Consider the following 27745-nt stretch of genomic DNA (forward strand, 5'->3'; position numbering starts at 1 on the left):
CATTCAATCATGGCTGATATTTTTCTCATCCCCATTCTCCTGCCTTCTCCCCATAACCCTGATCCTCTTATTAATCATGAACCTATCTATCTCTGTCTTAAAGACACTCTGACTTGGCCTCCACAGCCTTCTGCGGCAAAGAGTTACACAGATTCACCACCCTCTGCCTCAAGAAATTCCTCCTCATCTGTTTTAAAGGATCATCCCTTTAGTCTGAGATTGTGTCCTCTGCTTCTAGTTTTTCCTACAAGTGGAAACATTCTCTCCACATCTACTCTATCCAGGCCACGCAGTATCCTGCAAGTTACAATAAGATCCCCCTCTCATCTTTCTAAACTCAGAGTACAGACCCAGAGTCCTCAACCATTCCTCATATGCCAAGCTCTTCATTCCATTTACAATTGTATTCTCTCCCCACATTGTCATTAACATTGTTTTTGTGTTTCGTTTTAACCTCTTTAGTCCTCCAAGGAGCTCTTGCTGCCTCTTATGACAGCATGTTTGTTTTGGAGATCTGCCTTTGCTCACTTTTATTCATGGCGTCTTTGGTTCCAGTCCACTTATGTTAGATCCTTTTATTCCTCCCAGGAATATAACTTCTCATCAGCATATTGCATCTTCGCAAGTTTGCAACTGTGTCCAGAAAACCATCAGAGTGCAAACCGTCCACAATGCAATCAGAGGTAATGCTTCAATTTTTTCCCGCCCCATGAGCTACATTCCTCTCAGGAAACAAACTTTGCAGCTCTTAGAAAGCATGAGTGGAAACTTGTATTTCAAAGCATTTGAGTTACCTGCGAAGAAGCTTCCTTTTGAGGGGATGTACCAAGGGAGTTCTGATAAGGTATCCCGTGCACTGAATTCTGATCAAATGTTGAAGTCACTGGAGTGATCGGAGCAGTTGTTGAGCTACAGGAGCTGACTGCAGATGAATTTGTTGGTTCTTGAACTGCACTAGATATCGACAAAAACTGTGACATCGAATCACTAAATTATAGGACAAAATTTAATGCAGCACATTAGCTACTCAAGGATAACATTTGTAAACATGTGTCCATTCCTGAAACTAAATTGGTAAAGCCACTTAACCAATTAGGTTGCAATTCAGTGCTAGGTCAATAGAGTGCACTTGCAGAATTAACAGTTCTTTTTTAAAGACTAATTTATTTTCGCCCCATTGTTTTTCTTCTACATTTTTACATTTCTCTCACCTGTCAACATATCCAAGTTAGCATTGTCTGAACTTAAATAACCCTGGATATGCTACCAGAATTCAACCGTGTTTTTTTTAAATAAACAATTTTATTGAGGTATTTTTGGTATAAAACATTGTATAGTACTGTACAAAAAGTAAAGGAAATAACACATAGTACAAACCACGACTCCATTCTTGCAAGGACCTGCCTAAATCACCCCCTACTCGACTCTACCCTAGCCCTAGCTCTCCCCCCCCCCCCGCCGATGATTATTTCTCCGCGAAGGCGGCAATGAATGGCTGCCACCTCCGGGCGAACCCCGATAGTGAAACTCTCAAGGCGAACTTAACTTTCTCTGGACCGAGAAAGCTCGCCATGTCCGATAGCCATACTTCGGTCTTTGGGGGCCTCGAGTCCCCCCATGCCAACAGTATTCGTCACCGGGCTACAAGGGAAGCAAAGGCCAAGACGTCGGCCTCCTTCTCAGAATTCAACTGTTGTAGACAACTTGCATTTAATTTTCCTTTGCTGCAGGGTGGCTTCCATGACAACAGTGTGATCTTACCTTACAGAATTTGAGAACAAGTGGTTTTGTGTCTGGTTGATGGTCTCCTGGTTTCCTGTTCCAAATTCAGACAGGGAAGCTTCTGACCCAAACTCCAAGGCTCCAAACTGAACATTTAATTCAGAGACATTAGTTGACCCTGGCATTTCAACAGCTGATGCAGGAATCTAAATAGAAATGAAAGTGCACTCTTTAGGCAAGTACTTGGAACCAAAGAACGAATTTGCATTGTTAGTTATTGCAGTTTTAAGATCATTGCTTGACACATATACATACACAAGATACCAGAAAGCATCAATTAAAAACCTACTCATCTCGTCAAGGACACTTGCTCCACAGCCCACAGAATTCTCCCAGTCTAGTCTGCAATCACTTCGAAAAGGCACATTTTGTATTCAGCTTACGAATGAATTATGTCTTAAAAAGGCTCATCACAAATTTTTTGTTACATAGCATTTCAATTTTTTGAAAACTCATTAATGGGATGTTGGTGAGGCCAGCATTTATTGCCCATCTTTAATTGCCTGAGAAAGTGGTGAGGAGCTGCCTTCTTGAACTGCTGCAGTCCATGTGGTGTAGGTATACCCAATGTGCTGTTAGGGAGGGAGTTCCAGGATTTTAACAGAGAAGGAATGGCAATATATTTTCAAGTCAGGATAGTGAGCGGTTCTTACAAGTGGGAGGTGTTCACATGCATCTGCTGCGCTTGATTCTCTGGTTGGTAGCGGTCATGGGTTTGGAAGAAGGTGTTGCCTAAGGAGCCATGGTAAGTTCCTGCAGTGCATCTTGTAAGATGGTTCACACTGCTGCCTCTGTGCTGGTGAAGTAGATGAATTTTTGCGGACCGATTGCCAATCAAACTGACTTCGTCCTCGATGGTGTTGAACTTAGAGAGTGTTGTTGGAATTGGACACATCAAGGCAAATCACACTCTTAAGATTTGTCTTTGAGATGGAGTCAAGTGGGGAGTTACTCACCTCAGGATTCTTAGCCTCTGACCTGTTCTTGTAGTTACAGTATTTATGTGGGCTGTCCAGTTCAGTTTCTGACCAATGAGAGTCTTTTTCCTCGGATGGTGATGACCAACACGAGGGGACATAGCTTTAAATTGAGGGGTGAGAGATATAGGACAGATGTCAGAGGCAGTTTCTTTACTCAGAGAGTAGTAGGGGTGTGGAACGCCCTGCCTGCAATAGTAGTAGACTCGCCAACTTTAAGGGCATTTAAGTGGTCACTGGATAGACATATGGATGAAAATGGAATAGTGTAGGTCAGATAGGCTTCAGATGGTTTCACAGGTCGGCGCAACATCGAGGGCCGAAGGGCCCGTACTGCGCTGTAGTGTTCTATGTTCTATAACCCCAAAGGGTTAGTTAGTGGGGGATTCAGCCGTTATAGGCAATGGTTAAATTTACTCTCTTTACAGAGAGTCATGGGGCTGGCATAAATGTTACTTGCCACTTGTCAGCCCAAGCCTGGATATTGTCTAGGTCTTTCTGCAATTGGACTTCGATTCAGCGGACTGCGTGTTTCTCAAACGCTTGCAGCGGCCAGTAGTCAGCCCGCTAGTCGACAGCACATTGCCCCTTCTTTTGGTCGAGGGGAGATTCTCTCCACCAAGATGCCCCCCACCCCCCGTTCCAACGACACGCAGATTTCCATAATTATTTCAAACTCCCCTTCTACAAACCTGAAAATCACTTCAGATATCTTCCAGTTGTATCAGCCGTTTTAGCTTGGTGTCTCTTTACTGACGTTTTCTGTTCCAGCACCTTTAATCTCAGACTTCTGGAAAATTCTTTTTGTTTCTCTAGTTTCCTTAACTAGCTGTTCTTCAGATTTCTGCACCCATTTGCTTAACCATTATTCCATGGTATGGCTTTCTTCTGGCAAAGCTGAGAAATGTTCTCTCTTTAGCCTTCTCGAACCAACTGTTTTCAGCAGAGCTGAGAGAGCTGCTTTCTCTCATTACCCATCTCCAGCTACCCGCAAATTCAGCAAAAACTGAAGCTTCTCTACCTGAAGCCTCAATTGCTACGCAACCACTGCTGGCTTATTTATGCTTCATGTGGCAGCCCTCTCGAAGCACAATAGAAACACAGTTAGAACTAACAACCCCCACACATGCAAACTGCTGAGTGTATAAAAACTGGCAAACCATGCTACAGTTGTATAGAACATTGGTACGGCCGCACTTTGAATATGATGCACAATTCTGGTCGCCACGCTACCAGAATGATGTGGAGGCTTTGGAGAGGATGCAGAGGAAGTTTACCAAGCTGTTGCCTGGTCTGTAGAGTGTTCGCTATATGGAGAGGCTGAATAGACATGGACTGTTTTCATTAGAAAGACGGAGGTTAAGGGGTGACCTGATAGAGGTCTACAAGATTATGAGGGGCATGGATAGAGTGGATGGCAGGCACTCTTTCCCAGGGTGGATGGGGCAATCACTAGGGGGCACAGGTTTTAAGGTCCGTGAGGCAAGGTTTAGAGGAGATGTGCAAGGCAGGTTTTTTTTTACGCAGAGGGTGGCGAGTGCCGACAGCGCGTTGCCGGGGGAGGTTGTGAAAGCAGAAACATTAATGGCATTCAAAAGGCATCTTGACAAATACATGGATAGGATGTGTATATGACACAAAGGAAGTGCTGAGGATTTTGGCAAAGGTTGGTATCATGACCAGTACAGGATTGGAGGGCCAAAGGGTCTGTACCTGTGCTGTATTGTTCTTTGTTTAAACACCTATATGCAGTATGAATTTCCCCACACATACAAACACCTTTAGGCAGTATGAATCTACCTGCAGGTTTTACCCTTCTAGACACAGAACCGTTAAATTAAACCAACTTTATACTGTGCCTTATTTCTAATGTTCAGCAATGCAAACCCAATTCCCTTAAACTACCTTTGATTTCCTAATAGGAGTCACAAATGGTGCTGAGCATTCCCACTTCTATCAGCATACGTTCCTACTTGTAAGCTTACGATGGAAGGAAGGTCATTGATAGATCAGTTGGAGATGATTGGGGCTAGGACACTAACCCGAGAAACTCCTGCAGTGATGTCTTAAAACTACGATTGACTTCCAACAAGATGAATGACTAACCAGCAGAACCCAAACTGAGCGTCAGTGACCAGGTTATGATTGCTAAGCAGGTTGTGCTTGGCAGCACTGTTGCTGACCCCTTCCATCAATTTACTAATGATGGAGAGTAGATTGATGGGGCAGTAATTGGCCGGTTTGGATTTGTCATACTTTGTGAATGTATCTGGGCAATTCTCCATATTGTCATGCAAATACCAATATTGTAGTATCTTCTTAAAATATTGAATGCTGGGAAACCAAAGATTGCTTTGGCATCGGAAAAAGATCAGTAAATTAAGACACATACAAAGCACAGCACAGGAAAAGGCCCTTCTGCCCTCCAAGCCCGTGCCCGTCTAACCTAAAACTTCACGGAAGTGTTGTTGTTTACCATTACTGATTGTGGTCCATGGGTCAGGAAGACAAAGATCCAGTTGCATTTTGGTCAACCAATAAAGGTAGCTTCACCAACACCGAGTATTAACTTAATGTGCCCATATACATCAACATTTTCACATGAATTCATGGGGAGTAAGATGCATAGATGTACTCAAATCTTTAAAACTTTACATGGAAACATTATATTTGGTCATGGGTAGACAGTGAAAGTCCACTGCCTAATAACCAGTTGAAAAGAGGGATAGAAGACCAACTGTAGCATGACAGCTGTTTTATTTTACTAGAACAGAGGTGCCTTGAAAAAAGACAGATTAACAGTATATATTATACATGTTGACCAAACTGCTGTGTATTTCCAGCATTTTTGTTTCAGGTTTCCAGGGATCATTCTTGTGAACGTCCTCTGGACGCTTTCCAAGGCCCGTATCCTTAGATACGTGGCCCAAAACTGCTCACAATACTACAAATGGCGTCTGACCAGAGCCTTATAAAGCTTCAGACGTACATCCTGCTTTAGTATTCTAGCCCTCTCGACATGAATGCTAACATTGCATTTGCCTTCCTAACTGCCGACTGAACCTGTACGTTAACCTTAAGAGAATCATGAACAAGGACTCCCAAGTCCCTTTGTGCTTCTGATTTCCTAAGCATTTCCCCATTTAGAAAATAGTCTATGCCTCCATTCTTCCTTCCAAAGTGCAGAACCTCACACTTTTCCACATTGTATTCCATCTCCACTTCTTTGCCAACTCTCCTAGTCTGCCCAAATCCTTCTGCAGTCCCCCGCTTCCTCAATACTACCTGTCCCTCTGCATATCTTTGAATCATCTGCAAACTTAGCAACAGTGCCTTCAGTTCCTTCTTCAAAATCGTTAATGTATATTGTGAAAAGTTGTGGTCCCAGCACACCACTAGTCACGGCTGCTATTCTGAAAAAGACCCCTTTATCCCCACTCTCTGCCTTCAGAGACAGCCAATCCTCTATCCATGCCAGGATCTTACCCTTAACACCATGGCCTCTTGACTGATTTAACAGTCTCCTATGCTGCACCTTGTCGAAGGCCTTCTGGAAATCTAAATAAATCATGTCCACAGGTTCTCCTTTGTCTAACTTCCCTTGTTACATCCTCAAAGAATTATTTTTTAAAATATATTTTATTGAGGTATTTATATTAGAAACTTTAACAATAAACAACCACACTCCAACATGGCTTACACAAACACCCCAACAATTCCACCCCCCCTTACTCAATGCCCCTCGTTTTAAACCCCCCCCCCCCAACTGACAGCTTAGTCCTTTCCAAAGATAAATGGTTGCGACCTCCGAGGCCCTCAGCGTTAAATTAATTTTCTCATGCCTGAGAAACTCACCCACACCCCTGTCTTCGGGGGTTCGGAGTCCCTCCATGCTCATAAAATCCGTCTCCAGGCTACCAAGGAGGCAAAGGCCAGGACACCGGCCTCTCTAGCCCCCTGAATTCCCGGGTCTTCTGACACACCAAAAATCGCCACCTCTGGACTCAGGACCACCCTTACTTTCAAGATCATGATTCGTAGGCCCACCTGCACGCTGCCCAAACCTATCCTCCACCCCTTCAAAAAAACCTGCTGATCTGGACCAGTCATGTGTGCCTTGTGGACAACCTTAAATTGTATAAGGCTAAGCCTGGTGCACAACGAGGATGCATTGACTCTCCTCAGGACTTCCTCCAATAACCCAGCCTCCAACTTCCTACCATACTCTTCCTCCAACTTCACCTCCCCTTTTGTGGCACCCCCCCAGTCCATCAGCTCCTTAATAGATTTCCGATACCTTCCCCTCCCGTTTTTGACACCACATTATCCTGTAGCCCCTGGGCGGCAGATGCGGAAAGGTCGATATCTGCCTCCGCACAAAGCCCCTTACCTGCAAGTAACGGAACCCATTGACACCGGGCAACTCAAACTCCTCCAACTCTCCCAAGCACAGAAAGCCCCCGCCTATAAACAGATCCCCAAACTGCACGATCCCCAACCGCTGCCATCCCCGAAACCCCCCCCCCCCAAAAAGCAAACCGGTGGTTGCCACATATCGGCCCACACCGACGCCCACTCCAGCCCAATGTGCTGTCACCACTGTCCCCACACACTCAGGGCCGCCGCCACCACTACTGGGCTTGTGGAGTACCTGGCCGGCAATAACAGCAGAGGCGCCATTAACAGAGCCCCAAACCTGTGTCCCTACTCAAGGCTGCCTCCACCCGTTCCCAGACCAACCCCTGCCCCACTACCCATTTCCTGGCCATTGCAATATTTTCCACCCAGTACTAGTTTATAAAGATCGGGAGAGCCAGCCCCCTCAACCCCTCTCCAGCAACACCTTCACCCACAGGGCTCTACCCGCCCAGACAAACCCTGAAATCACCGCTTTCACCTTCCTAAAAAATGCCTTGGGGATGAAGATTGGGAGACTGAAAAACAAATAAAAACCTCGGGAGGGCAGTCATCTTCATCTCCCCGCCAATGACAATGGGAGCACATCCTCAAAGAATTGCAACAGATTTATCCGGCATGACTTCCCCTTGATGAAACCGTGCTGACTCAGTCCTATTTTATCATGCACTTCCAAGTACTCCACGATCGGAGCTTTAATTATGGACTCTAAAATCTTACCAATGACTGAAGTCAGGTTAACCGGCCTATAATTTCCAGTCTTGTGCCTCTCTCCCTTCTTAAGTAGTGGTTATACATTAGCTACTTTCCAGTCCTTTGGGACCCTCCCTGCCTCCAGTGATTTCTGAAAGATCACCAAAGCTGTCTTCAGAACCCTGGGGGTGTAGTCCATCTGGTCCAGGTGATTTATCCATCTTCAGACCTTTCAGTTTCCCCAGAAACTTCTCCTTAGTGATGGGCCACTCACCTCTGCCCCCGATTCTCCTGGAGCCCTGGCATCCCACTGGTGTCTTCCACCGTGAAGACTGATGCAAAGTAACTATTCAGTTTCTCTGCCATTTCTTTGTTTCCTATTACTTATGCAGCCTCAGTTTGCAGTGGCCCAATGCCTATTTCTGTCTCTCGCCTGCCTTTTACATATTGAAAAAACCTCTTCCTATCTTCTTTTATATTAGCTCACTTACACTAATTTCATCTTTCCCTCCCCTTATTGCTTTTTTGTTTCCTCTGCTCGCTTTTAAAAGCTTCCGAATCCTCTGGCTTCCCACCAATCCACATCACTTTGTATGCTTTTTCTTTTATGCTGTCCTTGACTTCCCTCATCAGCAAAGGATGCCTCGTCCTCCCTTCAGCATGTTTCCTCCTCCTTGGGATGAATATCTGTTGTGCCTCTCAAATAACCCCCAGAAACTCCTGCCATTGCTGTTCCACTGTCCTCCCTGCTGGGCTCCCTTTCCAATCAACTCTGGCCAGCTCCTCCCTCCCGTCTTTATAGTTACCCTTATTTAATTGTAATACCGTTACATCTGATTCCAGCTTCTCCCTCTGAAACTGCAGGGCAAATTCTATCATATCGTGGTCACTGCTCCCTAAGGGAATTTTCACCTTAAGTTCCCTAATTGTCTGCCTCATTACACATCATAGTCTTATTATTATTTCTGGACAAAACAATTGCCAACAGTTAAAAATATTTTTGGGTCAACCCAGTTAAAAGCACAGCATTCACGCGTATAACAAAACTGTTTCTCAACTTACTTTAGATGCTGCTGGTATCTTCCGCTTTTGTGTTTTAAGTTGTTTTTGTTGTATCTGTTGAGAATTGGTTATTTGACTGTCTGTGGAGATAGGCAGCAGTTGCATCATTTTAGCAGTAGTGCTTTCAACAGGAGACAATTCTCTTAACTTGATCTGGGAGGAATAGGAATTTAATACTGGTTCAGAGGCCTGTTGCTGTCGTTGAGTCATCTGGCTCAGAACAGGTGAAGGTTCGGGTTGGGTCTTGAAGTCTAAAAGATGCCCAAAATAACTGCTTTAAAATAATTTTAGAACAGACCAGGAATTGTGTACATTACACATAGATGAAAATATTTATTCCCGTATTCCATTTCCAATAACATTCCTTCCAAAGCATATATTTGTCATCCATTCATCTCACATACAAATGCTATCTTCCTGCTGCAGCTCCCTCATGTCACATAAGTTCTTGCAATTCCAGAACAATATTATAAATCATAGTTCTCAAAAAAAGACAACACAGGTTTCTGTACTAATTAAATTAGATTGCTGTGATTTTGATGACAAATTTATCCCGCAATTAGATAATTGTATTTCACAGCAATAACATTTTTGTTTTACTATTTTGGGCTTTTAAATCAGTTTCGTTAATAAGTTTAGTCAAGAAGCAAGTGAGATTTTACTTACAACAACTGTTGGAATCAATAAACATTTAGAACAGAAATGCAGCAAGGTTTTAAAACACATTGAATTATTTTACTGACAAATACTATAAACATACATTTGTTCATAACAAAATACTGACCAAACTGGCTCAGGACAGTTGACTGTGAAGTTGATTTTGCTTCCCAGGAATGAGTGTTGCTACTTGGTTTTCTGGTTTGTGCAGCAAACTCTACCAAACCAGATGATTTCAACTGCTCATGTAACTGGGACCCTGAAGAGTTGACTATCTTTGTTGCAGCAGGTTCACCAAACCCAGGAGACTATAAAGGAAAACAGAAACCAAATTAAGTTTTCTGAGTAGCACCAAGTATGATAACATTCTACACCTGCAATTCTTGATCCTTAATTTGCCCCAGATATGTGGAGGTCTAGAATTTTAAAACAGCATATTCAGACATTTTGTGTTTTGAGTAGTTCATGTTACTTTCTTGCACAACATTGTTACCTATGTGGAAGACATTTTTCAACTGTTCGAAAATAAACTCTGCATGACATTTAATGGAGTTTTTGGCAGCTGAAGTACAAACTCAATAGTAAGTATTAAACGTTTCTTTGTGGGCATTTCCATGAAATCCCATTAATGCCATGAAACAAAAATTTCCAAGTCAAGGCAAATATAAAATAGTTACTTGGTTGTACAGAACTTAGTGATGATAAAAAAAAAGAGACCTGCGGTTTCATCATGCATTTATAATGACAGATTCGCGAGAATACCAAATCTTATGGGGAACAATTCATACTGCATGAGAAGAGGGTGCTGATCGGTTGGCAAGTTAACTCTGATTGGCAGGAACATTGTCATAGGGTATACACCAGTTAACCGTCAACTGCCACGCTCTTGTTTGGACTTCCGGTGACAACATGCGAGACGGCTCCTGCCAGGGTCCTTGTATTTTGGTCACTTTTGCCCTGTTTTTCAGGAGATTGTGTTCCAACCATTGATGTGGAGAACAGAAGAATGTCAAAAGCCTCGTCGAAAAAGGCCACGGGAAAGAAACCTCTGCTGGCAGCCTGACAAAAGGAATTCGGGGGAGGGAAAATGCAGAGGCGACCACACCCATCACATTGGAGACACTGGCGGGGGTGATGGCACAGGAGTAGGAGAAGTTTGGAGGGCAGATGGATGGGCAATTTTAGAGACAAAGAAAGATTAAAGAATTAGCCACCATCGAGGCGGCATTCAGCCCGATACGGGAGCAGGTCGGCAAGATGATCAAAGCTACGAAGGAGAAAGTGGAGACACTGAAGGGCATGGTAGAGGCCTTGTTGAGGCATGTCGGTCAGCTTGCCTCGCTGGAGCTGAAATGCTGCTTGTGGCAGAGGGGAATAAGGGTCTGAAGGCCAAAGTTGAGGATCCGTAGTACAGGTCAGGGTGCCTGAATCTCAGTGGTTGGTTTGACAGAGGTAATGGAGGGCCCAAGGCCAGCTGAGTATTTTGCAGAGAGGTTCTCCCCTCAAGAATTGAATAGGGCTGCTGCAGAAGCCACGACCGAATGAGCCAACACAGGTTGTGATCATCCTCTTTCATAGATTTCAGAGGAAGGAGCAGGCCCTGGAGAGGGCCAAGAAGAATGAGCACATTGATTGGGGTGGGAACACGGAGTATTTATGAAGGCATTGGTACAGAGTTGGCAACGCGGCAGGTGGCCTTTAATATAGCGACGGTGCTCCTGCACAACAAGGGTGTGCAGTTCGGTATGGTGTATTCAGTGAGACAGAATCACAAATGGACTCGAAGGATCACTACTTTGACACATTGGAGCAGGCAGAGGCTTCAATCAAGGATGATGGAAATGAACTAGATTGAGGGCCGGTGGGACTGTGTGTTGATAAGGCTGGTTGGGTGGGTTGTAAATATTGCAATATATAGTGTTATGTTAGTGTTCTTTTGCTTGGAGGTTGGTGGGGAGGGATTTTATTTTGTTTTTTCTCAAGGCCAAGGTCATAGGGAACGATAAAGCGGGTGGATTGATACGGTAATAGGGAATGGTAAAGCAGGTGGATTGATATGGTAATTTGGCGGGGGGGGGGGGCGGAGGAGATGCAAGGAAGCTGGGATTTGGGCATGGGAGGGGAGAGGAGAGGGTGGGCCGGGGGGGGGGGGGGGAGGAGATGGTGCTGTTGGCCTTTTGTGTTAGTGTTTGGCCGGCGTTGGGATGGGCACATGCCTTGCCAGCACTAAGGGGTAGGCTCGTGAACGGAGTGGCGTGTGAAGGGCGGGGCGGGGGGTTGCAACTTGCTGGGCTAGTTTGGTGAGGCACGATAATTCTAGAATGTTTGTTTGGGAAGAGGTGACGTTAGCTGAGGTGGTGGGTAGTGTCTGCTAGCTTGGGGGAGGGGAGGAGTGGAGAGAAGCCAACAGCGACCAGGGGATTTTCTTTGTCTCACCTATTGGGTGGTGCAGGTGGCCAATTTATTTTTAAAATTTAGGATACCCAATTATTTTTTTCCAATTAAGGGACAATTTAGTGTGGCCAATCCACCTATCCTGCACATCTTTGGGTTGTGGGGGTGAGACGTACTCAGACACAGGGAGAATGTACAAACGCCACACAGAGTGACCCGGGGCCAGGATCGGCCTGCTACAATGTTCCACTAAACATAAGCTGAAGAACTGCACCTTATTTTGCTTCCACACAGTGCTGACTTTTATTCTATGGACAACTGCTTTAGTCATTGGTACGATCATTACCATTGACGTTGTCATGTTTCACAACATCTTTTCAATTTAATCTTTCTTGCCCTCCAATTCTGCTCCACCTTCCACCTCCCCACTTTTTCAACAGTACAAAGCACATCACATTTCTACCTGTTTCCAGTTCTGAAGAGTCATATTGTACTTTCCCCACAGATGCTACCAGATCTGTTGAATTCTTCCTGCATTTTCGGTTTTTATTTTTAATTCTTAAATTGGTTGAGAGTGTAATTCATAGCACTATCAGGCTTTTTTAGGAAACACTGCCCAATCGCAGAAGCGTATCTAATTTGGACACTACGTCCTGAGTCTTGCAAGCATGGGCTAGTTGAGTATGGTCAGTACTTTGTTGCAAAAAGCCAAAAGGACGTGCAGTTTGCTAGAACCTGCAGGTCATTGGGGTATAAGACCTATTACTGTGAACAATAGTTTGGCTGTTCAATGGCAATGTGTGTACTAATCAAGAGTCCACTTGCCAACCAATTAGCACCATTTTCTCATGCAGTACAAATTGTTCCCTTTGAGATCTGGTATTCTTGCAAATCTTGCTTGATAAATGCAAGACAAAAAGTTTTGACAGCACGTCTCTTTTTTCCAGCAATATAATACAAAACATTAAAAACCTGTTACCAACATGGATCACTAGTTCAGATAATGATGAACAAAAATGCTAGATCTGGATAAACAAAGTCTTTGCTAGTTAAAAAGCTTTTCCTGACAATTTGAAAGCCGTTATATTAAAAAAGTGCACAGCAACCCAAAAACTCAAGATAGAATTTGCTTCCCCACCCAGAAAGGTACTTCAAATGCACTTGGATTTGACTTCACACAAGTTATTTCTCCAATCTACCTCACCACACTGTTTCCAAGTTGTCCAAAAAAACTACCTATTCAAAAGGAACAGCACTCAAGTCAATGGTAGTTTAACTAGCTAAAATGTAAATTGTGCTAGAGTGCAAAAATCCTCAGAAAAGTAAACAGAGAATCCAAATCAAACACTTAGTTAACAGTGGATATGGGATCATTTTAAATGGAAATCTCAGTTTGACAGATTTTCAAAAACACTTCACAATTGCTTTGTTGAAAGTGCCTTCGATTACATTGCAGTTAATGGCAGTAAAATTGATACACCGATTAGGTGTCTAATCATCCAAAACCTAACCACTATAAAGATGCAGTTACTTCAACTTGCAACTTTTTCAAAATGTAAAATTAACTATCTATGTAACTATTACTGATCAGTTCTTAGATCAAATCATATCAAATCAGAATAAAGTTCTCACTTTTCTTCCCCGAAATGTGAATTCTGTAGCTAAGTTCAGTTTCTGAAACAGAACAAAAAAAACTTGCCACACACTGGAAAACTTGCCTTGGTACTGGAGGCAAGGAACCCTGTATACAGCAAATGTTTACCTAGCAGCAGGCTTTTCTACTAATTCAGGAATAATACAACCACTTTTCCTTTCATAAAAGATAATTCCATTAATCGGACACTCGTTGTAACACAGGATGGCTAAGTGCTCATCTCTTGGTCAAGTTTGTCAGTTCTCAGTGAACAAAATATCTAATCAAGATTTGCTCAAGAACAAAAGTTTATAGTTTCAAAGAAAAAATGGCTTTCCATGGGTAATTTTTTGGGGCATCAGAAAGCCTTGAAGTTAATTTTTCATTTAGAGGTGGAAAGAAAAATGGGAAAGCAAAGCATGGAGGTATTAGTTGGTCGACAGAATCTTGGAGGAAACAGAGCTACAATGGAGTCTGAAATGGAGTCTGAAATTGAATTACTGTTTAACTCAGAGATTTACAGTTCAACTAAGTTTCACCTACTGAGCTCGGAGGTTAATCATTTTTCTTCATACCTGCCAGACAGCCAGATTTTTAAAGATATTGTGCACAGATCAGCATTCTCACACTGAACCAAAGTTAAAGCAGTGGGTTAAGAGCATCAACACATTGTCTTCAGAGAGCACACGTTCAACTTCATGGGGACGAATCAAAAAACCTTCTGCATCTACCTATATGTCAAAATAAATTGTTTTAGACTTTAAAAATCTATTGTTTTAGTTGAAGAATTCTGAAAAGGAAATTTGTTTTTAGCTATTCTAAAATCAATGTATTTAAAAGATGAAAATAGTATGAGTCCCAATGGTTCAACAGCCTGAAACTAATCTGATCAGTTGAACATAGAAGTAGCCTCAATTCAGCAGCTGCAATTCTGATCATTATAGTAATGGGACACACTTCGGTTTCTTCCCTGAGCCTTCAATGATAGTTCACATCAATATCTAAATACAGCGATGAGAAATGCTTCCTCACAGAAACTATATACCTGCAGTATATTTTGACAATTAGAAGGAATTTATATCTAGAAGCTCAGTGCATGATAAAATTGCAATATGAATTTAAAGGATTAATGAGGAAACTTTAAAACTGGTCAATTTTTAAAAACTTTTGAATTCCACAGCAACTAACAACAATTAAACATAAGCAATAGGTATTTTGTAATAGAAACAGAAAATACTGGAAAGACTCTGCAGGCTGGGAACATCCGGGAGAGAAAAGCAGAGTTAACATCTGGTCTATGTGACTTCTTCAGAGCTGAAGAGGCGGCCAGAAATGTGATGGGTTACATGGTTGGAGAGGTAGGTGGAGCAGAAGGTCAGTGATAGGTTGGAGCTCAGGAGAGACTGACAAAGATGTCATGGACACAGGGAGTGTTAAATACTAACCAAGGTGGGCAGCACGGTGGCGCAATGGATAGCATTGCTGCCTACGGCACTGAGGACCCGGGTTCGAATCCCAGCCCTGGGTCACTGTCCGTGTGGAGTTTGCACATTCTCCCCGTGTCTGCGTGGGTTTCGCCTCCACAACCCAAAAGATGTGCAGGGTAGGTGGATTGGCAACGCTAAATTGCCCCTTAATTGGAAATAATAATTGGGTACACTAAATTTATTTTAAAAAAAATACTAACCAAGGTGCTAATAATGGTGATTGGTAAGATAGCAGAATGCGTTAATAGCAGAACAAAGGTCAGCACTCAAAGCAAAATGGTGCATCATCCTCCATCATTTCCCCAACTCCAGCATGATGCCACTACTAAACACACCTTCTCCTCACCTTCTATCAGCGTTCCATGGGTACTGTTCCCTCCATGACACCCTGCTCAATTCCTCCATCAACTGCAACACTGTCCTCTTTAGACAGTGAATTCCAAACATCCACCACCCTCTGGATAAAAAAGATTCTTTTCATGACCTCTCTAATCCTTCTGCCACTCGCTTCGAATCTATGCCCCCTGCTATTTGCCCCTTCCTCTAGGGGAAAATAAGTCTTTCCTGCCTACCTTGTCCCAGTCCCTCATATTTGGTACACATCAATTAGGTCAGCCTCCTCTGCTCAAAAGGAAAACAACCCTAGCTTTTCCAAACCCTCCTCAGCTACAATTTCCAAGCCATGAAAAAATACTTGTACATCGCCGCGCACTCCCCAGAGCAATTATGTCCTTCTCAATGTGGTGACCAGAACTATACACAACTCCAGCTGTGGCCTAATCACATCCTTGCTTTTGTATTCAATACCTCGCCCAATGAAGGAAAGCATTTCATGTGCTTTCTTGACCCATATCAACCTGTTCTGCCACCTTCAAGGACCTGTAGGCATGTACTCCCAAGGTATCACATTTCCTCAGCCCCTCTCAATAGTTTCCCCTTTATTGAGTATTCCCTTCCTTAGTTTGCCCTCCCCAAATGCATTACCACACATTTCTCTGCCCGCACAACCAAACCATTAGTATCATTCTGGAGTCGACATCTGCCCTCCTCACTTCCGCAAGGCATCTAAATCATTAACGTAAACAACAAGCAGCATAGACCACTGGAAACAGTTTCCCATTTGCAAGAGCACCCACCGACCCGTGGCTTCCCATCACTGAGCCAATTTTGGATCCAGTCTTCCAACTTCTCATGAGATCTCCATTTTCTGACCAGTCTGGCATGTGGGGCTTTGTCAAATACCTTATTGAAATCCATGTAGACAATATCCATTGAATTCCCACAGTGCAGGCAGCCATTCAGCCCATTGAGTCTGCACCGGCCCTCCGAAAGAACACTCAGTCCACTCCCCTGCCCTATCTCAGTAATCCCACGCATTGATCATAGCCAATCCACCTAACCGGCTCATCACTAAACTATGGGAGGAATCCAGGGCACACGGGAGGAAACTATGCAGACACGAGGAAAGTACTCGTTGAGAATCTGCCCACAAGTTACTACGTACATCTCTGCTGAGCTCAAACTCCAGTGTCACCCAAGGCCGGAATCAAACCCACGTCCCTGGCACTTCGCCCCATCTTCCCCAAAGAAAACCATGCTGACTATCTCTTATCAATCAATGTCTGGGCTGCACGGTGGCACAGTGGTTACCATTGTTGCCTACGGCGCTGAGGACCCGGGTTCGAATCCCGGCCCTGGGTCACTGTCCATGTGGAGTTTGCACATTCTCCCCGTGTCTGCGTGGGTTTAGCCCCCACAACCCAAAAGATGTGCAGCGGTGGTGGATTGGCCACACTAAATTGCCCCTTAATTGGAAAAAATAATTGGGTGCTCTAAATTTAAAAAAAATTTTTTTTTTTTTTTTTTAAATCAATCCATGTCTAAGTTAACAGGGATGCACGGTAGTACAGTGGTTAGCACAGTTGCTTCACAGCTCCAGGGTCCCATGTTCAATTCCCGCCTTGGGTCACTGTCTTTGCGGAGTCTGCACGTTCTCCCCGTGTCTGCGTGGGTTTCTTCTGGGTGCTCCCACAGTCCAAAGATGTGCAGGTTAGGTGGATTGGCCATACTAAATTATCCTTGATGTCCAAAAAAAGTTGGGTGGGGTTAGGTAGGATGCTCTTTCCAAGGGCCGGTGCACTCGATGGGCCAAATGGTCTCCTTCTGCACTGTAAAATCTATAAAGTTATCCTCTCAGAATGGTTTCCAACAATTTGCCCACCACCATCAGACTGACCAGCCTATAATTTTCTGGTCCACCCCTTGCACCCTGTTTATGTCCGCAGACCTGTAATGTTCCAACACATCACTTGCATTTAGTGAGGATTGGAAAATAATCCTCAGAGCATCCATTATTTTCTGCCTGGCTTCCTTCAGTAGCCTGGGATACAATCTATCTGACCCTCATGATTTATCCACCTTCAAGAATGCCAGTCCCTCTATTACTTTCTCTTTCACTATGCTTAGTGTATCTAATATTTCACACTTCTCTTTAACCAGAATGTCTGAATCATCCCTCTCTTTACTGAAGACAAAATACTCATTGAGAGCCTGCTCACAAGTTACCACGTATATCTCTGATCAGCCCTACCTTTTCCTTAGCTAATCTCTTGCTCTGAATGTACTGGCAAAACATTTTGCGTTCTTTGATTTTACCAGCCAACATTTTTTCGTATCCTCTTTGCTTTTCTAATTTGCACTTTACTTCACCCCTTTACTTTCTATATTCCTCTAGGTTTTCTGGAGTATTAAGTTTTTTATGATAGTCATAAACGTTAAACAGTTTATTTGCTTGATCTTAGGCTGTATGCTTCTGGATAACCAGGGGGCTCTAAATTTGGCAGTACCGCCCTTTTTTTTGTAGAGACATGTCTACACTGCCTGTACAATTGCCTTTGAATGCCCCCCACTCAACAGTTTTTTCTTCTAATAGCTGTGTCCAGTCCACACTGCAAGCTCATCTCTCAGCATTGTAAAATTTGACTTTGCCCAATTTAGAACTTTTACTCCTGTTCTATCTTTGTCCTTTCCCACAATTATGCTAAATGTAAGTTTACAGTCACCATCTCCAAAATGGATCTCCACTGCTACTTTATCCATTTGCTAGCTTCATATCTTAAGATTAAATCGTAAATTGCATCCCCTCTCATTGGATTGGTTATATGCTGGCAAAAAAGGTAATCTATTCTGCAGTTCAATAATTTTGCCCGTCATACTGTTCGTATCCAAAATTGATATTAAGGTCGTTGAACTCCCCAACAATTACTGCCCTATTGTTTTTACACTCCAACATCTACACTTTTTTGCACTGGGGGGGGGGGGTTGCCTTCGTACAGTCCAAGCAGTGAGGCCCTTTTAATTTGAGCTCATTCCATGTGGTCTCATTTGATGCTCAAGTCAGTGCATCATCCCTCCTCACAGCTTTAAATTGATTCTCGACCAATAATCCTGCACCCCCACGTTTCCTGTGCCATAATTTCCATCTTTGGTCTGCTGCAATTTCCCAGTGAATTCAACACAAACTTAAGCACCTTACAGGCTTTTGGGCTTCAGACCATGAAAATCAATGCTTCAAAAGGACAGTTGTTTCAGTGAAAGCAGTTGACCAAATTTACATTAATACATTCAGAGTCAAATTTGAACACCTCTGGAAAAGTTCAATTGAAAATGCTGCTGCCCTAATTATTAGACACTGGCTAACCATAGAAAGTCTGTGGAACTTTTTGCCTCATGTGGAAATGATGGAATTAGTTGCATTAGTTAGTATTTAAACATCTAGCATTGAAGTGACATCAACAATACTTTCAGGAAACCTCAGGTGATAAACTGTCAAGAGCAGCATTTGACATAGAATTCATTATTTTAAAAAAAATTTAGAGTACCCAATTCATTTTTTCCAATTAAGGGGCAATTTAGCGTGGCCAATCCACCTACCCATGCACATCTTCAGGTTGTGGAGACAAAATCCATATAAACACAGGGAGAATGTGCAAACGCCACACGAGCAGTGGCCCAGAGCTGGGATCAAACCAGGGACCTCAGCGCCGAGGCAGCAGTGTTAACCACTGAGACCCGTGCTACCCAGAAAATTCTGTTAATGTAGAAATTACTTGCTTTGCGCAACTGTTGTCATAATAGCTTTCTAACATCTCATGTGGTACTTTGCCTTCTCATATGTTTCTATTTACCATATGATAAGTAATTATATATCCAATTCATTGGCCTGGAATATAGTTTAAAAACAGTCACACAAAATTAATTTCACATTTAGCCCCCTGCAAAATTGGAGCCCAATTATTTTAAGTGGCAGTTGTGCATTTACAAAACTTAATGGAAAATAGTAATTTCTGAGCTCAACTTGCTGGCTAGATTTTTTCATGGCTAACTCAATAATTTTAGACTTTTTTTTTTCGATAATGCTGCATGTTCTGCAATTGGTAGATGTCTAGCCCACTGAAGCATACAAATGAGTCTGCCGAGCACACAAACCGCATGGCAGTTGGCCGAGTAAGCCATGCATGTTATCCAATGAACCCTTAAAACTACAACAGCATTTACCTGCTGATTCAAAGAAAATTCAAACATAACAAAACTGCTCGAAATGCTGTAAAAAAAAAAAAAAATTCAAAGCGCACATTTGTTAAACAGCACTTCGAGAAAAGCTAGTGGTTACGATGCACAGTTTAGGATTGCTCATACTGCAGATGCAAGTATAGTATGAATTAAAAGTAGCTTCGCCATATCAGGAGATAAGCATTGGCTAAATTGAAGGAGGCACCTTTAGAAAATACATTTACCACAATGAGTATGAATTGCACTGCAGGGATGTCAACAGGCCAACTCATGCCTGTGCACAGGATGAAAAGGGAGCACCATCAGCAACCTAATATTAACCTGATCCAACATGCCGTTGATCAGGAACAGGAAATGGAACACTACCAAATTTCACCTTCCCTTGCCAACGGGAATTAAAACCAACTGGACCCCATGCTGAGATTTCCCACTAAGATCTACATTACTTAGCTACACGCATTCAGACAATCCATTTACTGATGTGTTAATTTCCCTCATTTTCTCTGGTCCCTGTAAGACGACCAATTTTCTTCTTAATTTACTATTCAGTCATTGATACATTTCAATCACGTTCAACTTTCAAAGTTACAGTATTTGTCCAAATGGCTTTTTCTGAATATTTTACAATCAACTGGCACTTACAACCCAACTTTTAAAAAAATAAGGAATCCACAGAAAATATAAAGCTAAGTCAGCTTTGTTTCATAACTTAAATATTCCAGTAGTTCTTTTAAAGCAGGATTGCAGCTTGGAAGTAAAAAAATTTCCAATCATTTGCTAACTTAACCAAATTGGGAAGAAATTTTAATTCCAACATACGTAACGATATTAAGTATCTCAGTCACAGTTTCACCTTTCTAATCAAATTTATGATGCAATCTGCAGCTCACAAATTTGCTCCCAAGCCATTTTCAAAATCGGCAATGCCTAGTAGATTGAAATATGCAACTAAAAGCAAAACGTTCCTTAAATGGATAGCAAGACACTGCTTATGTCTGAGCTTGTGCAAAACATTTAGTACACAACAGCTGCAATTAAAGGTGTCTTGGTTATGCATTATAGCCTCAATAAATCTCCAGCTCTCAAAATATTTGAGCATACTTGGTTAAGTCTGGCTCAGAGCAAAGGAGCTCAAAACAAGAGGCCTTTTAATCTAGAGGATCAGAGACAACAATAAAGATGAATGAAACACCTGCTTGAAGCAACTTGCATATCAAATGGTACACAGATTTATTTAACCCCATTTCCAAATTGTCGTCCACAAGCCTTAGTCTTTGCCAGAGACAATCACCCCTCCTCAGCAGCTGAGGGAGATGCTCAAATACCATAAGGGCCCAATGATTATGCTAAAGTCCTCTTTGCTGAGGGTGCAGCACCTGGTATCAAGGAAGTGTCCCTTAAGGACAAGCTCTCCTCTGGTCCCAGGCCCTCTTCAGAAATTCTCTGATAGAGCAGCCCACTCCAAGTTGACCCTGGCCCAGGAAAAAGTCATTGTGGCAATCCATGAATGGAAACTTAGCATCACAGGATCAGCAACACTTGAATCCCACCAGCTTCTTAGTCAGACTAGAAGAGAAAACACAGAAAAAACATTTTTGGATAAACTACAAAACTACAAGCCTTACCATCACTAAGCTTATGGGGTCAAAATTTCCTCAACTTGAAATAAGTATGGAGTGGTGAGACAATGATACTGAAGAACAAAAAAAAAGCAGCATTCTACTGCAATCGGACATGGAAAAAATGTCGTAGTTTGCCGATTCCACACAAAAGGATCATGCTTTAAAAAGTTCTGATTATAATAACAGAAGGTCAAACCCAAGTGCTGCAGAAGACCTGTTCTGAAGGAGAAAACAACTCTAACAGAACGTACATCTGAAAAATCCATCAAGCGTTATTTTTAGAAGCTCTTCTAATTTACACAGAAAACATTTCAAAATGTAGAGTAATTTTGTTTTGTTTTTGGTTTACCAGATTCTGAGTGTAGGAATTCACAGCATTGGAGTTTCCTTCCACCGATGAAATTGGATCATCATGTTGGGAATTAGTGAACACCAGTGACTGAGTGAGGTTTGCCTGTTGGGGTGCTTCACACGAGTTGGTTTCTGTTACAGTACCAGTTGAGGGTTTTTGAAGCAATGTTGCTAGATCAGTGCTTAAAAAAAGATAAGTTTATTTTCAGACCTTCAACAGGTTCTGGAAGGACTGCAAAACGGGAGGCACTTGTAACATTTCAAACTAGATTATTTTTCTAAAAACAGCACAACTTTATCAACCTGGCTTATGGTTCACCAAAAATGTTTTTTCAAAAATATGGAACAGACTTCCAAAAAACACAAAAGCTATTGGCAGCCCAATATGAAAATTTTAGTGTAAACCTGTGTTCAGGCACATGCTTGTCAGCATAATATTCAGAAGTTAGGTCGGGAGAAAGAGAAAGGGCAGAGAATATGCTCAAAAATGGCTCGATTCTGTTATGAAAAGATCAGATGTCAGGCAGAAGTTGGTGAGGAGTAATAAAAGTTTGAAAATACAAGACCACTATCTAGTCACAGATATTGTGCGAAATGAAAACCCAAGACACCTAGAAATCTGTGGAAAGGAGAAATAAAGTTGTCCAGTTGTATCTGTTGCATCCTAGTGTTCACTATAACATGGCTTTGGAAGAATGTATGCCTTCTTGGCTGAGGATTGTAAATAGGTTGCGAGGGAGGGTCGATTGTGAAAATTATCCCGCTGCAAAGCAATCAATGGAACATATGCTCTTTTCAAGTTTGCTGTGTTTTAGTTATGCTACCATATCATATACTCCTGCAGAAAGTGGGTATTTTTAAAAATACTAGTTAAAACAACACAATGTATTGTGAACTACTCAGCAGCATATCCTCCTTCCGTGTAATAATTCTAAGCAATAAACTAGAGAAGAATTATCCCATAAACAATTTACATTACTAGCTAGGGCAAGTGAGCAACTAGAATTCTAGAGTCAAATTTTAGCAACAGGACATTCACACCTTCATGGTGATTTATTTTTAAAACTGTGCACTTGCAAATCATTTCCAAACATTATCTTTGGTAAATTGTTATAAATCTTGGCACATTGCCAAGTCATAAAATATAACAATATTTCAATGAAGTCAGAAAATATAGCCCACCAGTTGACAGGTTTCTTCACAGATATGGATACAAATTTGCCCTACACTATTTCTAGCTTTTACAGATCTAGATGCGTGAGGAAGATAGGGATGACAAACTATATAATGTATATATATCTGACAAACTCTAGTTTTGGTGTAAATTTGAAATTTAGAAGCCAATTCAATTAACAGCAATGAATGCACATGAGCCAAAAGAAACCGGCATCACAATATTGCATTGAGATTTGAAGCTGGGGCTCATTGGAATGTTGCTCGAGAGCTCAGAAACGGATTAGGTTAGTCATTATACAGTTGGAATGGCACTCTTTGTGCTGCACTTTCCATTTCAAATTTCAGCAATTTCAGAAGCTGGTTAAAATATATCAGTGACAAACTTTATACTTTTCTGAAGTTGCTCAACATTATGTGCATTAACTGGTTAATTGATAAAATAGGACATTTCATACCTTGGTCCTGGAGTGATTTGGTTGTCCATTCTTACAACAGTGGAAGCTGTAAAGACCTTTGTTTCTGTAAGCTGCTTAAAGAATTCATTAAAGTTAAAACTGATTATGCAAGCCTCTATTTTCTCAGCAACACAAATCTAAGATATAGAAACAAATACTGGAAATATTCAAGAGTTCAGGCAGCATCTGTGCCGATCTGTTGAATGGCCTTCTTGACTGGAAACATCAACTATTTCTCCCCACACATGATGCCTGACTTCCTGAGTATTTGTGTTACTTCAGATTTCCAGCATTCTCCCAGTATTTTGCTAGTCAGAGATGGCTGTTATTCCAACTTTTAAATATACACTTCAGACAATTGCCCCAAATGTTCATCATTGCTTGACTTAAGCATGTAGATCAGAATGGTCTCAAACTCTCATTCCTGCTTGTGCCACACTATGATTGCGAAGAATTTGAGGTGCCAGGTGGTTAGCACTGCTGCCTCAGGACACTGAGGACCAGAGTTCGATCCCAGCCCTGGGTCACTGTCCGTGGAGTTTACACATTCTCCTAGTGTCTGCATGGGTCTCACCCCCATAACCCAAAAGTGTTCAGCTAGGTGGATTGGCCGCGATAAATTGCCCCTTAATTGGGGGAAAAAAAGAGAATTGGATTTTTGCCCCAAGAACACAATTACACAAGTAAAGGAAGTTGTCCGGGTTTCCTGCTGCAGATCATCAATTAACCCTTCCCAAAATGCACGTGAACATTGAGCAAGGAGGTACAACAGATACAGTATGATAACCACTGTAGTCAAGTAGCCTACAGAACCATAGCTACCTGGACAAAGTACTGGAAGACGGATAAAGATTTCTTTTTCCATTTCCGATGGTACAACTTGTGCAAAACTTCAATACAATACTTAGGAGGAACAGTGTTCAACAATGCTAAAGCTTACTTCTATAAAGATGCATGTGCAGGAACTTTAAATCTAGGTATTCATTTCATATATGTTTCATTTCATATGCTGTGTGCTCTGTTTAGCGGAGACATGGCTCACTCTCTGTTTCACGGGACTGTGCCCTCAACCAGAGGGCCTCTCAATCCACCGAATGGACCGTACAGCGGCCTCAGGCAAGGCTAGGGGACATGGGGTCTGCCTCCAAATGAACACCTCCTGGTGCCTAGATGTAGCAACACTGGCGAGTTTCTGCCCCCCGGACCTAGAGCAACTGAAAAATGCCGCCCGCCCCAACTAACTTCCGCGGGAGTTCAGCTCCGTTATCCTGACGGCAGTTTACATCCCACCCCCTGCGAACGTGACAATCGCACTGAACAAATATTCACCACCACAAATACATCCCACGGCCTTGTTCATCGTAGCTGGGGACTTCAATCAGGCCAAGCTCAAGAGCGTACTACCAAGTTACCACCAACACATCAACTGTTCCACCAGATGCCCAAACATCCTGGACCACTGCTACACAAATATCAAACATGCCTTCCGCTCTATCCCCTGCCCACACTTTGTCAAATCTGACCACAAGGCTGTGCTCCTGCTCCTGGCTTGTAAGTAAAAACTGAAGCGGGAGAATCCGTCAAAGAAAGTTGTGCATTGTTGGTCTGAGGAATCGGATGACCTCCTATAGGACTGCTCGAGTCAGTGGACTTGTCGGTATTTAAAAACTCTGCGACCAGCCTGAACGAGTACGGCTCCTCCCTCTACGACTGGATCCTGAACTTTCAAACCCACAGGTCACAATCAGCAAGGATAGGCAACAACACATCCTCCACGATCATTCTCAACACCGGTGCCCCATAAGGCTACAAGGCTGTGTCTTCAGCCCCCCCACTACACTCCTTATACACCCATGACTGTGTGGCCAAATTCCCCTCCAACTCTATTTTCAAATTTGCTGATGACACCACCATAGTGGGTCGGATTTCAAACAATGACGAGACAGAGTACAGGAATGAGACAGAGAATCTGGTGAACTGGTACAGTACCAATAATCTCTCCCTCAATGTCAACAAAACAAAGGAGATTGTCATTGACTTCAGGAAGCGTAGTGGAGAACATGCCCCTGTCTACATCAATGCGAACGAAGCAGAAAGGGTCAAGAGCTTTAAGTTTTCAGGTGTCCAGAACACCAACAACCTGTCCTGGGCTCCCCATGCCGACACTATATTTATGAAAGCCCACCAACAACTCTACGTTCTCAGAAGACTAAGGAAATTTGGCATTTCAGCTACGACCCTCACCAACTTCTACAGATGCACCATAGAAAGCATTCTTTCTGGTTGTATCACAGCTTGGTTTGGGTCCTGCTCTGCCCAAGACCGCAGGAAACTACAACACGTCGTGAATGTAGCCCAATCCATCACGCAAACCAGCCTCCCATCCATTGACTCTATCTACAATTCCCACTGCCTCAGAAAGGCAGCGAGCATAATTAAGGACCCCACACACCCAGGACATACTCTCTTCCACCTTCTTCCACCAGGAAAAAGATACCAACGTTTGAGGTCACATTCCAACCGACTCAAGAACAGCTTCTTCCCTACTGCCATCAGACTTTTGAATGGACCTACCTCATATGAAGTTGATCTTTTCTCTACACCTTGCTATAACTGTAACATTATATTCTGCAGTCTCTCCTTCCTTCCCTATGTACGGTATGCATTGTTTGTACAGCATGCAAGAAACAATACTTTTCACTGTGTACTAATACATGTGACAATAATAAATCAAATCAAATGTTTAGCAGTTTTAAGACAAAACAAAAATTTATATATACATAAAGCATAATATTTTTTAAACACGTGGCGATGCATTGATAAACATCTAAAATACATTCCCACTGGGTAAACAAAAAGAAAATTCCCAAAAATGCAAGCACAGTGGTCCTCAGATCTTCATGGATTTGCAGTAATTATACAGGTTGTACAAATAAACCAAATTTTGTGCAGTGCTATCAGATCTCCATATAATCTAATTTTCTCCAAGGAGGACTTCAGCTTCCCAGATTGGAAACTAGCTAAATTCCCTCATCCTCGGAACCACTCTGGTAAATCTACCCTGCACCCTCTGAAGGGCCCTTACATCCTTCTTAAAGTGAGATGACTAGAATTGGATGCAATACTCTATCTGTGGCCCAGACAGATGTTTGTACAAGTTTGAAGAGGGCAATTTGGGCATCTTTAGATGTTACACTGCAACGGAGTTTAAAATACGCTGGTTCCATTATATAGAACGTACAGTTCAGGAGGCCATTCGGCCCATCGAGTCTGCAATGACCCATTTAAGCCCTCACTTCCACCCTATACCCATAACCCAATAACCCCTCCTAACCTTTTCTGGTCACTAAGGGCAATTTATCATGGCCAATCCACCTAACCTGCACGTCTTTGGACTGTGGGAGGAAACCGGAGCACCCAGAGGAAACCCACGCAGACACGGGGATAACGTGCAAACTCCGCACAGACAGTGACCCAGCGGGGAATCAAACCTGGGACCCTGGTGCTGTGAAGCCACAGTGCTATCCACTTGTGCTAACGTGCTGTCCTATATACTGGAGAAGTTGTATACTGGAGAAGTTAAAATCTTGAGTTCTGACAGAGAGGCAGGCTGCCATTTGTACACCAAAATTACCCCAAGGACACAAATCTGCCAGTGGAGGCCAGCTTCCAAGCAGAAACTCTGCAGGTGTTAAAACTCAAGGTCTGAATAACAATGTGGGACAGTCCACCATTTGCTCAAGCTCCAGGGAGTCTGCAGATAATGACAGAGGAGTGAAGGATAGCATCCATACCTCGAGAAGAGTCATTAAACAGCAGGGAGGAAGATGATTGAAAGCTACACCCCAGATATCGGACCACTGACTGCAAGACAGCATATGTGCCTTTGTAATAATTGGATAGTATAATTAAGCATGCAAACCTTTAATATAATTGGTTAATTATTCCCATATTATGCAAGCTGTAGACTGGGAATTCTGCATAACACACCTCCCGACTCCCAAACCTTAGCCACCCTCCATAAGTCTAGAGTGTGATGGAATACTTTCCATTTGCCTGGATGAGTGCAGCTCCAACAACTTGCAAGAAGTTTGACACTATCCAGGGCGAAGCAGTCCACTTGAATGGCACACCACCACCTTCTTCAGCATTGAATTCCTCCATCACGGGCGCACTATGGCATCAGTGTGTCCCATCCACAAGTGTTTTTGATTTTTTCCCCAGGACCAACTTTGGCCCACCGGTCAACCTTCACAACCCATGCCATGTTTGCTTACCTTTAATGCGAAAGGGGAGCCTGCTTGGTTCTCACTATCTCATTCAATGGATGAGACAACAATGTCCGTATCAGGTGCAGAGTTCAGCCAGTTCCTTTGTGCCATCTTCAGCTTTGTGATAATGGAAAAACCAACCTCGCACATGTAGGTCGTTGTAAAGAGTAATAGCAACAAGATGCTGGTTTTACTCA

General features: G+C 42.8%; 1 protein-coding gene across 3 annotated transcripts in view; it reads right to left on the minus strand.

The window, feature by feature from the left end:
- ubap2a (ubiquitin associated protein 2a) overlaps nucleotides 1-27745 on the minus strand; it is a 160885-nt gene that overhangs the window by 62333 nt on the left and 70807 nt on the right. The window contains exons 10-15 of one of the 3 annotated variants that reach the window (XM_038790693.1): nucleotides 23278-23348; nucleotides 21645-21828; nucleotides 9715-9895; nucleotides 8931-9181; nucleotides 1762-1928; nucleotides 795-987 (exon numbers count right to left, since the gene is read on the minus strand). In XM_038790693.1, coding sequence (XP_038646621.1) covers nucleotides 795-987; nucleotides 1762-1928; nucleotides 8931-9181; nucleotides 9715-9895; nucleotides 21645-21828; nucleotides 23278-23348 — 1047 coding nt within the window. Of the gene's footprint in view, nucleotides 1-794; nucleotides 988-1761; nucleotides 1929-8930; nucleotides 9182-9714; nucleotides 9896-21644; nucleotides 21829-23277; nucleotides 23352-27745 lie in introns of all 3 variants that reach the window. The other 2 variants (XM_038790692.1, XM_038790694.1) reach the window with 2 other exon arrangements.

This window comes from Scyliorhinus canicula, chromosome 3 (assembly GCF_902713615.1).
Source record: "Scyliorhinus canicula chromosome 3, sScyCan1.1, whole genome shotgun sequence".
In the NCBI taxonomy this organism is placed as follows: domain Eukaryota; kingdom Metazoa; phylum Chordata; class Chondrichthyes; order Carcharhiniformes; family Scyliorhinidae; genus Scyliorhinus; species Scyliorhinus canicula.